At 37.8% G+C, this 12,622-nt stretch overlaps 1 protein-coding gene across 1 annotated transcript; it reads left to right on the forward strand.

The window, feature by feature from the left end:
* The first annotated feature begins 690 nt into the window (after positions 1-690).
* trim42 (tripartite motif containing 42) lies at positions 691-11,750 on the forward strand. Its single transcript, XM_016992103.2, has 5 exons — positions 691-1,177; positions 4,818-5,488; positions 6,977-7,797; positions 9,037-9,267; positions 11,487-11,750. The coding sequence occupies exons 1-5, from the start codon at positions 795-797 to the stop codon at positions 11,586-11,588; spliced, it is 2,208 nt and encodes a 735-aa protein (XP_016847592.2). The 5' UTR covers positions 691-794; the 3' UTR covers positions 11,589-11,750.
* Positions 11,751-12,622: the final 872 nt, after the last annotated feature.

The following is a 12,622-nucleotide window of genomic DNA, read 5'->3' on the forward strand; positions in this document are numbered from 1 at the left end:
GCAATTTTTAACCTGTTCCTTTTCAGTCAGCCAGGTAAGTAATATATTATAAATATTTGATATTACTTTCTTTTCTAATTTTAAAATCCTATCCCAGATCACTTCTTCCCAACTAGACATGTCTTTTGTGAGACAAGAGGAGAAATTCTGTTGGCACATAAAAAAAAATGGTTGGAGCAGCAATACAATACTGAGTTCCTATTGTATTTTAATGTTTCCAATAAATGCGATATTTTGTCTCTCAGTCTAGTGACCACATGCACTGGTAGCCAGAATGAGCATGCCCCCATCCTCAGAATAGTCTTTACCTTAATTTCTGATTGGTTCAGAGTATTTACAGTTCTAATATTTCAGTTTCTTTTATAATAACAAAAACATTAGCAAAACAATAGAGAATACTAAATCAAAATATAGCCAAAACTCATGTATTTACATAAATTAGTTATTCCACGATTCCATACTGACATCATCCTGTCCTCTTGCTGGCCAGAGAAAGTACCAAATATCAGAGTAACGCAAGAATCCTTATTGCATTATTTCCTGTGTAGTCTAGTTATATGAACATATCAGTGCAAGAATCTCTAGTGCTTTAGTCATTATGACATACATTATGACACTGCTTTCATATGTGAAGATAGCCATATTTTCATTGGTAAAACCCATTGTGATGCCACATTTTCTTCCCAAGTGATCAGTATTTTCCCTAGAGGCCAAAAATAAAGTATGGAGCAGTTGCTCTACAAACATAAACAGCAAGTAAAGCTTTCTAAGACTAAAAAAAAGAAAGGAACACTATGACCGGCATGAGCTGTGCATGCTGCTTGACATGTCCATGTTGCCCAGGTTGTAAATGTTGTGGATTCTGCGTCAAACTTCGAGACTTTGTGAATAATATAACATCTGGCAGATGCTGCTCTTGTTGGCTGTTCTTGTTTAGTGATGAACGACAGTGGGACTGCTGCTTTTGCCCACATCGTGAAGATCAAAGGTGCCAATGCTGCCACTGCTCATGCTCGGAGACTCCCAATTGCCGTTGTTGCTGTTGCTCCTGTTCTACTAATCGAAATTGCAAGTGTTTATGCTGCACAGATGCGAATGCTGACTGTCAGTGTTATGATAGTAGATGCTGCAGTTATCTCACCTATTTGCCATACAGGCGGAGACATAAATTGAAAAGGTAAGTGTCCATCAACCCCAGTAATGACTATTCTAACTGATGTCACATCTCAAATTTTTCAGGAAGAGGACTCTTTGGAGTGGGGGATGAAGGCATTGCTTCCTCGATTAGAGTTTTGTCCCTCCTGCATAAAAATTTCCTTCAGTTCTCACACTTCTAGCATTGGTAGTTACTCAAAACTTTAGCTGAGTATTTAGTAAGAGTTTAGGAATTCAAAGGAGAGGGGCAGCCAAAGTTAACCAGGGAATGCAAACACAGCAAATATAAGGATTCGAGGCTTGAACAATTTCAGTATATAACTTTTTGCATGGCTGGAATTTCTTTTGGTGTGCCTTCAAGTTATTTCTGTCTTATAGTAGCCCTAAATATTAATATTTTTGAGACCAAGAGTGTCTGACTCACCCAAAGCCACTCAGTGAGTTTCTATGGCTAAGTAGGAAATTGAACCCCAGTCTTCATAGTCCAGTACTCAAAGAACTACAGAGGAAATTTTCATGAAGGGGCACAATTCTTAGTGAGATGCAATGTCACCATTTTGAACACACAGACAGTCATTTTGTTACACCTGTGAGTCTTTACCATCATTAGCCATTTGATTTAAAAGCAAATCCAATCTGTAATTGCTGTTGACTGAACTTGAGGTATTCAGCATGCAAAATGGGATTTACATATGAACAAGGGCAAAACGACTTCTTCAGAAAGATTTAATACACATTCAGGGCCTGGGAAAGTCAGCTTTTTGAGTTCTAAATCCCAGAATACCCCAGGATTAAAGAAATGCTAATTGCTTCTATATATGGAAATAATGATAAGGACAGGTCCAAGAGGTAAAGCACAAACTCCCTTTTTCATAAAATTGGATGTTGAGAAGGTTACACTTTGCTAGCAAACACACACACACACACACTCAAAATTTATGTTAAAATTGAAAAGATAAAAGTAAATTTGATGGCCACTTACATAAAATGAGATGTGAATGATTGATAAAATTATAGAATCCAATAATCATGACTTCAGTTATGGATGTTTTATGAATTTTTTTAAAAAATTCCACACAACTTTTAACTTGAAGGAAACTTTTGAAAAGGGATTTTTCTGCCTTCCCAGTTCATGAAAAAATAATCTGGTTTCTTCCACAAAACCTATTTTATAACAATGAAGTGCTTGATGTAATCCTTTATTACTATCTCCATTCATTTTTGAAGATAGATTACTGGGCTTAACCCACTTTTTTTTACAATTCTCCATTTTAAACCATGGCAAACCAAGACTTAAGATCAGTTGCCAGTGGCTCTGCTGAATCCTTAAAAGATTGAAACCTACGCCCATTTCATTTTAACTCCCTGGATACTTCAATCAACTGAATGGTAATCCTCTTTCTCTGCTAGAGAAAGCAGCAGTGAACTCCACAGGTCAAAACTAACCTCCATTTTTTAGAGTTCCCCTGTCTATTTTGTAATTCATTAACTGTAATTAACAATGCACAATAAACAAGTCAGATTTTATGTCATTTCGAAACTTTTGGTCCAGCACCAAGCCCATTTTTATCAGTCTCATCATATTGTTGACAAGATAACAGTACCTCATCAGAGCTTGGAAAAGTTGCTTCATTGGATGGAAGCTCCCTGCATCTCCATGCTAGCTGAGGGATTCAACAGTCAAAAAAGTAATTTTCTATGTTCTACAGCTGACATATAAACTCTGGACTAGGGCTTCTTCAACTTGTTCACTTGGGACTCCTTGTGGGCCAATGAAATTTTACGTGGCCCTGTGTATATATATAATGGGGGGGGGGAATCAAACATACTGTATATGGATAACAAATCAGCATTTGCAAAGCTTGCTAAACAGGTTCTTATGAAACATCTTATGTAGAGTCCATTTTAAACACTGGACAACAAATGTATGTAAACATCTAAAACAACCACTGAGTGATATTCAGAAAACTATTACTGCTGCCAACTTTGATGACCCCAACACTGAGTTAAAGGGATCTTATTTGGGGTTGGGACCCACAGTTTCAGAAGCCATACTCTAGACTAGTTTTTACTTGTACAAGTAGCAAAGAGAACTATCTTCTTCATTCACCACTAATTTGACTTTTAAAAATCATTCTGGTCCATTCTGAAAGCTCATATGGTACTTTTCGCTGTCCTTGAGTAAAGTATTTTTTAAAAAACAAAAAACAAATATGCATTTATTAGTATCTTGTCAAAAACATTCTTTTACCAAGAGCAAGATCTTTCTGTTGGCAAAGGTTGCTCTTTCTCTCATTCATGCACAAGGTCAGCCGGACAGATTTGGGCACTGCTGCACTTTCTGACTATTGCCTGGTTTGTAGGCATCTCTACACTTGGGGCTGATCCACAATAACATGGGGCAAGGACACATTAATGTGACCTTACCCTGTGTTCCCAAAAGTCTGAATCTGACTCAGAATTTGTGCTCTTCGCTGTCTTGGAGTCATTTGGGCTGATTCCCAAATGAACTGGGCCCAATTGTACCCATTGCTATCCCACATGGTGACTCTTCTCAAGATGATCTGGTGTCAAACATGCTGGATTGCCCCCCCCCCCAAGGGTGAGTGCAGATGTGTCCCTAAGCATTAGCTGGCCTTCTGTATCCAGGAAAGAAGAAGTAGGCTTTGCTCTGATCCCTGGAGAGGGGTAAACTCTGCTTCTTCTTCTCCAGATATGTGAAGGCAGCTAGAAAGACAACTGGGTATGGTTTGATGCCAACTAATGGCTGAGTTGGTCCAGTTGCATCTGGAAGCCATCAGAGTGTCCTTGCACACTTGGGGCAAAGGTGTTTCCAGAGAACGTATTGGATCCATCATTGTGCGATCTCAAAACAAGTACTTATGCATACAGTTATGCCAATGTAGATCACTAACAGAACTCTGACTATTGTCACAGAATTCACAACATTTATATCTGTTATAATTCAGGACACCGCCTTATCTACCTATACATCTTGAAATCATTAATATTTGCTTTATGGGTTACTCTCAACAATATATGGGACACAGCATAGAGATGCAGTGTCCAGTTTGTATAGGTACAACCATTAATTTGGCTCCTTCAGATAACTCATTTAGTAACTCTTGCCTTTAAAAAATCATTCTGAACTTGGGAATGATACTTTTCAGCCTAATGTATTCACAATGTCCTTGCCACATGACTGGATTCTGGGAGATATAGTTGAAAAAGATAATATTTTCATGTTCTGGTTATTTTATTGTGGATGGTTTCACTTACTACTGAGTAATCAGGGAGTGTTTTCTAAAACAGAACTTTTCCATATGCCACAAACATATTAATTTTAGGGATCCTAAGAAATCTGTATTTCCCTGAGGCACTGTAACCTGGGACATTGCCAGAGATACTGTTATAGTGACACAGTGAGAAATTTCTCATACATCCCTCCTACGACAACCATTATAACTATTTACATAAGTTGGTATCATTGGCAGAAGGATTGAGAAGAGATATGAAATAAATGAGAAGATGGGATTAAGCCAGGAAGTAGCCACACATTACAAAAGGGATAATTTGATAATATGAGTTAGGTAAAATTACTGGCATTGATGGCATCATTGGCTCAAACTAATAAGTCTTTTAAATCTATTTTTTATATGCAGAAAAAGACTTGGAAGTGATATATCATTGGAAAAGGATACCTCTGCTCATGATTTTGTTGACCAGCTCATGTGTCCTGTGTGCCAGAGGTTGTTTATTCGACCATTTATGTTGCCATGCAATCACTGCATTTGTGATAAGTGCATCATGAGAAGTCAAGCTGAGGCAGAGGTCACAGAAAACTTCTTCATTATTGTTTGCCCATCTTGCAACAAAGCACATTGCCTCCCATTTGCTAGGAAAATACAGCTGAGGGTTAATTATTTAAGGGCCAAATTGGCCAGGAAGTATATGCAGCGGCATGGTTTCCTAAGGTGGAGATTTGATAGAACACATCTTCCAATCTATTGTCAAGTTTGTGATGAGCAACGCAAGGCCACCAAGAGATGTATAACATGCCAACTGAATTACTGCAATGTTTGTTTGCGGAACTTTCATCAGGATGTCATGTATCAAAACCATATCTATGCCAAGCTTGGTGACGTCTGGGAAGAAACGAACTGTATGATCCACGGCGATTCATTGCTCACCAAATACTGCCTTGATGACCATGAACTAGCTTGTGAATATTGCTGTGATGCACAACACAATGAACATGACACCGTTGCTTTGCCAGTAGCATGTTCAAAAATGGCTGCTGCATTATTTGCTGCTCTTGCTAAGTTTAAAAAAGGTTCCTATTTGTATTTAATTATTTTTATTTATGTTTGGTTCATTATTAGACAATTTCAAATTGCATTAGTTAAAGACATGAGATTTTTCTGCAAGACTAAATGGCCTCTGAGTAGAAATGGTAGCAACTTGAGGAATTCCAATTAGAGGAGATAAAGCTTTCCAGCAGTGTGGTCCAATGATGCCTGTTTTCCTACATCTGTACGGATACAAAACTCATTATGAGGTTTGGGGAAAAATCACTATTTCTCAAAGCTTGTCTACACTGACCAAAAAAAAAACCAAAACCTGGTACTTATCAAGACTGGGCTGCTGGCAATCTTCACAACACATAGTGGCTTCTGGTGACTATCCTGGCTTTTTTGGCTATATAGCTTTGCCACACTTTAAGCAAAGTCTGAAGATACCCTGAAGTTTGCTCAAAACTCTAGAGCACCACAGGCTTCAGAAACATTTGGAGAGTTGGATCAGGCCTGATATGGCTGATCTGCTGTCCAGAAGGCTATCACTACCAGCACACTTTCCCTGTGTTGATTAGCAGAGGAAATGGGGATTAGAGATGACATAACTTGGAAGCAAATCTACATTATTTATGGTACACATTTCTGCAGGAGCATATAAAGATCTCACTGAACACTTCAAAGATTTAATTATTTCCTTAGAAATACTCTTCCTCCCTTTCTCTGAAGATTTTATGGTGCTTTCTATAGTGCATACACAGATGTACATTAGCAGAGACACACTCCAGATAGGCAATCCTCCTGTATTTATTATCCTAGATCAAGTTCTAAAGAGAAGCCCAATTTCTTAAGTTTGCCAAATCAAACAATCATAATTTTGGTATTTTTATTTTTGAAGTATATTATTTTTGAGTCAGATACCGCAGCGTTTGCTAAATATATCAGTATGCATAAGCCACAAAACCTGGGCCTTTTGTCATTTAGGAGCATTATGTCCATGTGTGTGTGCAAGTCTATGTACATTAGGAAAGCAGCAGAAGCTACCTGAACTGGGGGGAATTTTTTGAGACTATTCTGCAGAGTTGACTTGTTTTTCTAAAAGAGGAGGGCAAAGAAAAATTCATATGATAAAGAACCTCTGATAAATTTCAGCTCATTAATACTCATTCAGCTCATTAAAATGTTTTCAACTATTTAATATATAGAAATGTGCATGATTTTCAGTCATTTTAAACTATTTTGAACATGTATAAGATATGTACATTGTTATCAGTCAAACTATTTTAACCAGTTGAGATCTTTTTGAAACTTGTTAAATTGTTTTAGTTTTAAAATATTATTATTGTTGTCATTGATTTAAATTAGTTGATTGGTTTGATTATATGCCATTCAGAGATCTTTAAATAGAGACAGAATACTAATATTACATACTGAGTTACCTTTATCCTTTACTCTATTTTGCAAATGAATAGTGTATGTTTCAAACTGTCAGTAGCATAATATTTATCTTTCTTTTTCCCCCATTACAGTCCGTTATATAATTGATAATGATCTGATGGAAGTCCTTGTGCTAAAAAATAATTTTAAGTCCTACAAAGAAACCAAAAGGAAGGAAATTAGGAATGGATTCATCAGGCTGCGGGTCATACTTCAAGAGCGAGAGAAGGAGTTGATGGAGGCAGTAGAAAACCTCGAGCTTCAAAAACAGAAGGCTCTTTATGAGTTTGCCGCGTACACAACCAAGAGAATTCAGCAGATGGATAGCCTCATGCAATATTCCAAGGAAGCTTTAAAGGAAACCAGCCAATTTGCATTCTTGCAGTCTGCATATGGCTTGGTAAAAGAAATCGAAGATTCAATTGCAAATATTTATCAACCTAGTCCATATCTCAAGGAAGATCCTATTAAATTTCTTAAAGTCAACTTTGATGAACTGGCAGAAAATTTACACAGCATTTTCCCATCACTTGCAAATAAGCTCCATTATGAAAGAATAACCAAATATCCTTATCCTTCTAGTTCTGATGTGATGATTCCAAGGACTGTCTCCAGTGCACATATCCCAAACCCATTAGGATTGAATCGAAGTATGTCTTTAGCATCCTTTGCTCCATTAGATGATCAAGGCATGAGCGATGAATTGTTGCTAAGGCCACAATCATCACCACCTGAGATGAGAAGTAATAGAATGTATGCAGTTTGGAATGCATTACCAGGTGATTCAAGAACTACACGAAACTATCAAAGCGTTAGCACTTTTTTCAATCCAGAATTACCTGGAGAACCTTCTACTTCAGTCCCTGGCCTTGTTGTTGTCTATCAAACACTTGTCTATCCAACTGTTGCTAAGGTATGAACTTGTATAAAATGTGTCTTGTGCTGTGATAGCTTTGAGTAATTAAAATCCAATCATTGTAACACTGCGAAATCCTCAGCAGAAAAATATGCACAAGCATTGTCTAGTCATATTGCTCTCTTTTTGTCTTTTGATATAATGAAGTAAAAGGCAACTCCATAAGTGTGATGACATTTTCCAGAACTTTGGTGTTGGGAATCTGAAATATTTTTTTACAGAATTCTATCACCATGTTACAAGAAATAAGTCTAAAAATCAATTTCTTAAAGGTTCTTTTGAAAAGTCTTCTTAAACCATTCAACAACACATGAATGAAGGTGCCATATAGATTGAATAGAAGATAATCTATTTGCAGAAGAGATTAAACCCGGAAGAGGTTTCTATTGAATGAAGTCAGGAAAACAATTTTTGCTAATTACCCATGCAGTGACTTTCTACACTATATTTCACACTATTTTTCAGAATTGTGCAGCCATCTCCTAGTATGACCATTTAGTGCCATAGCAAATTCTTACTGTGAAAAGGGTTTCTCAAAAACAAACAATGGCAGACTATCTTTATCTCATATATAAAGGGGCTGGGGGGTGGGGTGGTTATAAGCTTGGTTGATGAAGGAAATGCTGTGGATTTAGCAAATATTGATTGTAGTAAAGCCTTTGGAAAGGTCTTCCATAATATTCTCCAAAAGAAGCTAGTAAAACATGGGCTACTGTTAGATGGATTTGGAATTGTTTTAAGCAACCAAACATAATGCTTGCTATGGCTCATTTAATTGTGACGAGAAGTGACTAGTTGGATGCCACAGAGTTGTATCCTTGGCTCAGTACTATTCAACTTTAACTATGGGGCATGTTTTTTGCAGATGGCACCAAATTGGAAAGAAAAGGGCATGATCAGAATCCAAAATAACCAATGAAAGGCCTCCTAACAGATATACAAAAAAAGAAAAAAAGAAAAAAAGACATATTCCTCTGAATATATCTTCTATATTTAGTTCTGTACACTAATTGTAAGCCTTTTCTTCCACTATATCCACAGAGAACAGGTAGAGAAATGTGCTTAGGGTTCCTAAATATCGTTATCATGAAAAATGTTCTTCACAGAAAAAATGTACTTGTTGGTTTTAAATTTGCAAAATATTTATCATTCAGAAGGATTTTTTAATTACTGAAATTAGTGTTACTAATGATGAAAATCTATTCAGTGCTGTATATACATGATTTTATTTCACAGATTTATTGGACATGCCCTACAGAAGATGTAGAAAGCTTTGAGGTTGCTTATTATGAAGTTGTTGATGAAGATGCGATTGAGAATATAGTTCAGCCACAACTGATAGGTGTACTTACTGGGATTGAACAACAGAATCTGGAAATACATAACCTAACACCTAATACAGAATATCTCTTTAAAGTTCGAGCTGTGAATGAGAATGGACCAGGCGAATGGAGTGAAATTTGTAAGGTACAGTTTAGTCCATCTTGTGTGTATCTTCACCAAGTTTATATGTTGTAGAGAAGAACACTGATTTACAATAACATTTTTACATTCTTTTGAAAACTATATCTTCAAATGTCAACCACAGTTCCATAGTTATATATAGTCCTTGATTTAATGTAGAAAATGTTTTGAGTTTGTGATCCATAATGTAGCAATATATCTCTTAAAAATCTGACTGGATTCCAAGTCAAACTAAAGGTCAATAGCCTCTACTCTGATTTCTTAGGCTGGATCTACACTGTCCTATATCCCAGGATTTGATCCCAGATTATCTGCTTATCCCAGATTATCTGGCTGTGTGGATTTGTATAATCTAGTTCAAAATCTGAGATCGGGTCTTGGACAGATAGGACAGTGTAGATCCAACCTTAGAGAACACTCATTCAGCATTTTTAAAAGGTTCATCAAAACTGACTGATTTGACATTTGATTTTGACATTTAAATGTTCATGTCAGATAAGAACATGAGATGAAAATTGCAAATTCCCCTTTCTTTCTCCACTGATCCTCTGCCCCCAAATCAACTACTCCAGAAGGTTCTATCCACTAGTGGTGTGCATTCAGGTAAAAGCTTGTCTCATTTCGTTTCCAGCATTTGTTGCAGGGCCTGATCCATTTTCAGAAAGCCCCCTGAAATTGGGAGGGTTGTTTTTTTATTATTTTGTTTCAGGGCCCCGAAAATCGGCCCATTATGGGGGGACGGCTTCCCACCCACTGGCTTCCTTTCCTGAGGCGTTCGGTTGCCTGGCAGGCACCGCACTTCTTCTCTTCCTCCTCCTCTCTCCCTCCCTCCCTCATGCCTGCAATGCCCCTTATTAACTCACGGGAGTCATGGCCAGGCAGCCCCACATCCAGACCTCAGCAAGCAAGCAGGAAGGAACCACTGCTCCTCCCTCCTTTCAACTCAGAGAGTGTGGTGCATAGTAGAGCATGTGCGACTGTACAGGTGCTCGGCTGCAGGCAGGCACTGAGAGGCACGGAAAAGCTTTTTAGGCCTTCCTGCATGCCCCATGCCATACACAAACTCTCCCTGTAAAGAAAGTGTGTGTGTGGCGGGGTACAGGCAGGCCTGGAAAGTACATACTCACCTCTCAGTGCCTGCCTGCAGCTGGGTGCTGGCACAGTCTCTCTCTCTCTCTCTCTCTCTCTCTCTCACACACACACACACACACACACACACACACACAGAGAGAGAGAGAGAGAGAGAGACACCTGGAAAGCAGGGAGGGTAAGAGGGAGGGAGGGAGGAGGAGGAGAAAGAGAAGAGGCACACATGCAGGAAATTTCAGCTCCACATGAAAGCAGGCTTTCGTGTCAAGCTGAGTTTTGTGTGGGGAGGGGGCTTTTCTGTTTCATGCTTCCAAATAAACAGAAGACACGAAAGACATGGAAGAAATGATAAGAACGAATTTTGCGCACATCTCTACTATCAACCCTTCTTTAACTCCAACAGTTCTGTGAAACATTCTATCTTGTATATGTTCATATTATCATATCCTGGATTCTAGATGTAGGGGAGAAAGTATTTTTTCTGTATTAGATAAGCTTTTTTTCTGTATGATACGGTGTACGGATTCTAGAGACATCAACAAAGCAATTGTATGTATGGGCTCTAAAGACATTAACAAAGCAATTGTATGCATTCCTACAAGATCTATATAATTCAACAGGGCCTACTCCAAGGTAGATGAAAATTATCTTTAAAAATATGAAAGGCCTTGGTACATCAGTCCAAAGGTCTAATAGTGAGATAGCCACCAGATGGCTGTGCTGGCTTGAGATTTCTGAGAGTAGTAGTTGAAAACAGTAAAATTTCCAAGTTCTATCTATAAAGCAGATTAAATTTCCAGAACTGAGACGATCCATCTAAGACACAGCTGTGTGTAGGTTATGTAGGGAAGATGTAGTTTCCAACAAGGTCAAAATGCTGAGTTATCAAGTAGAGAATATCAAGTATTTTTTCTAAGCCTCTTCTCCTAGCCCTGTGAGCATCATGCAGAGACCAATCCATTCCTGCATTAGCCAATTTCTTCTCTAATTACCCCAATGGAAAGCAGACCATTATCTTACATAACTGTGCCAATTGCCTTGCTTCATCATTTGCTTTTTGAGACATGTACCTCATGCTGTTACTATTTCTGCAACCAAAACCCACTAAAGACTGCATTTTTGTTTTCCACTAGGTGGTGACTCCAGATTTGCGTGCAAAAGTCAAAGGCAGATGGGGACTGCTGAGAAATGTTCAGGCTGCTTTCCAAAGACCAACCTCAACTACAACTGAATGAACTATTTTTATAAGAGGAAAAACAGAATTAAGCCATGGGAGAGAAAGCAATTATATTTTCTCATATTCCGTTTATTTTAGTCTCCATTTTTATACTGAAGATAGCTTGCAGGCTCCAATCTGAGAGTAAACCCTTCAGAATAAAGATCTCCGACAAATTAAAGTCTCCGTCCTTGTCTTTTATATTATTTGCTGTGGACATTCCCCAAAAGCAGAGAAAAACATTGCACTGTGCATGAAATATATAATGAAAAATCCCTGAAGCCAGGTCTCTGATCTAGTAGCCTTTCAAAGAAATTTAACACAGATATTTTTATTCTTGGAATTTGCTGCAGTTTAGAAATAATTTTCAACAGGCCTGCTTCTTGCTCCTGCCAAAGTCAAGGTATGGACATTTTGCAATAGGTTTCACTTAAATTAGATGTGTTGCATGAAACTGCATTATATATGGTCAGTGTAAACTCATATAATGCAGTAATGCCATAATTGCAGCACAGCCATAATTAATACATAACAGCCAAAAAACAGCCATAATTAATACATAAACATGCAGAATGTGAAGCCATACAGAGCTCCATCCTTTAGTAATGGAACATAGAATTTAACCAGTTGTTTATTGAGATGATCCTATGTAAATTATATCGAACCAAGGGCAGAATTGTGCACAGGCAGTCTCTTTATATTGTTGTGTCTGGGCTTGGCCCCATGTAAACCACCCCGAGTCCCTTCGGGGAGATGGGGCGGGGTATAAGAATAAGAAGAAGGCAGACCTCCCAACAATAGAAGACTGCATTGTAAAAGTTTTTTTAAAATAGCAGAAATTGACAAATTGGCAGTGATGAACAAAGAAAAAAACACAAGAGACTTTATTAAAGACTGGGAGCAATTTCTAAACTTTGTAAAAAAGAGAAATAGAAAAAGGATTTTATAGAAGGCTTCAAAATTTATTACGTTATTATCTTGTAGGGAATTGAGTAATAATGACTATTTTCCCAGAAGAAAAAATAGAAAAATAATGTAATAGGAGGGAAGAAC

The sequence above is a fragment of the Anolis carolinensis genome, chromosome 3 (assembly GCF_035594765.1).
Source record: "Anolis carolinensis isolate JA03-04 chromosome 3, rAnoCar3.1.pri, whole genome shotgun sequence".
Classification (NCBI taxonomy): domain Eukaryota; kingdom Metazoa; phylum Chordata; class Lepidosauria; order Squamata; family Dactyloidae; genus Anolis; species Anolis carolinensis.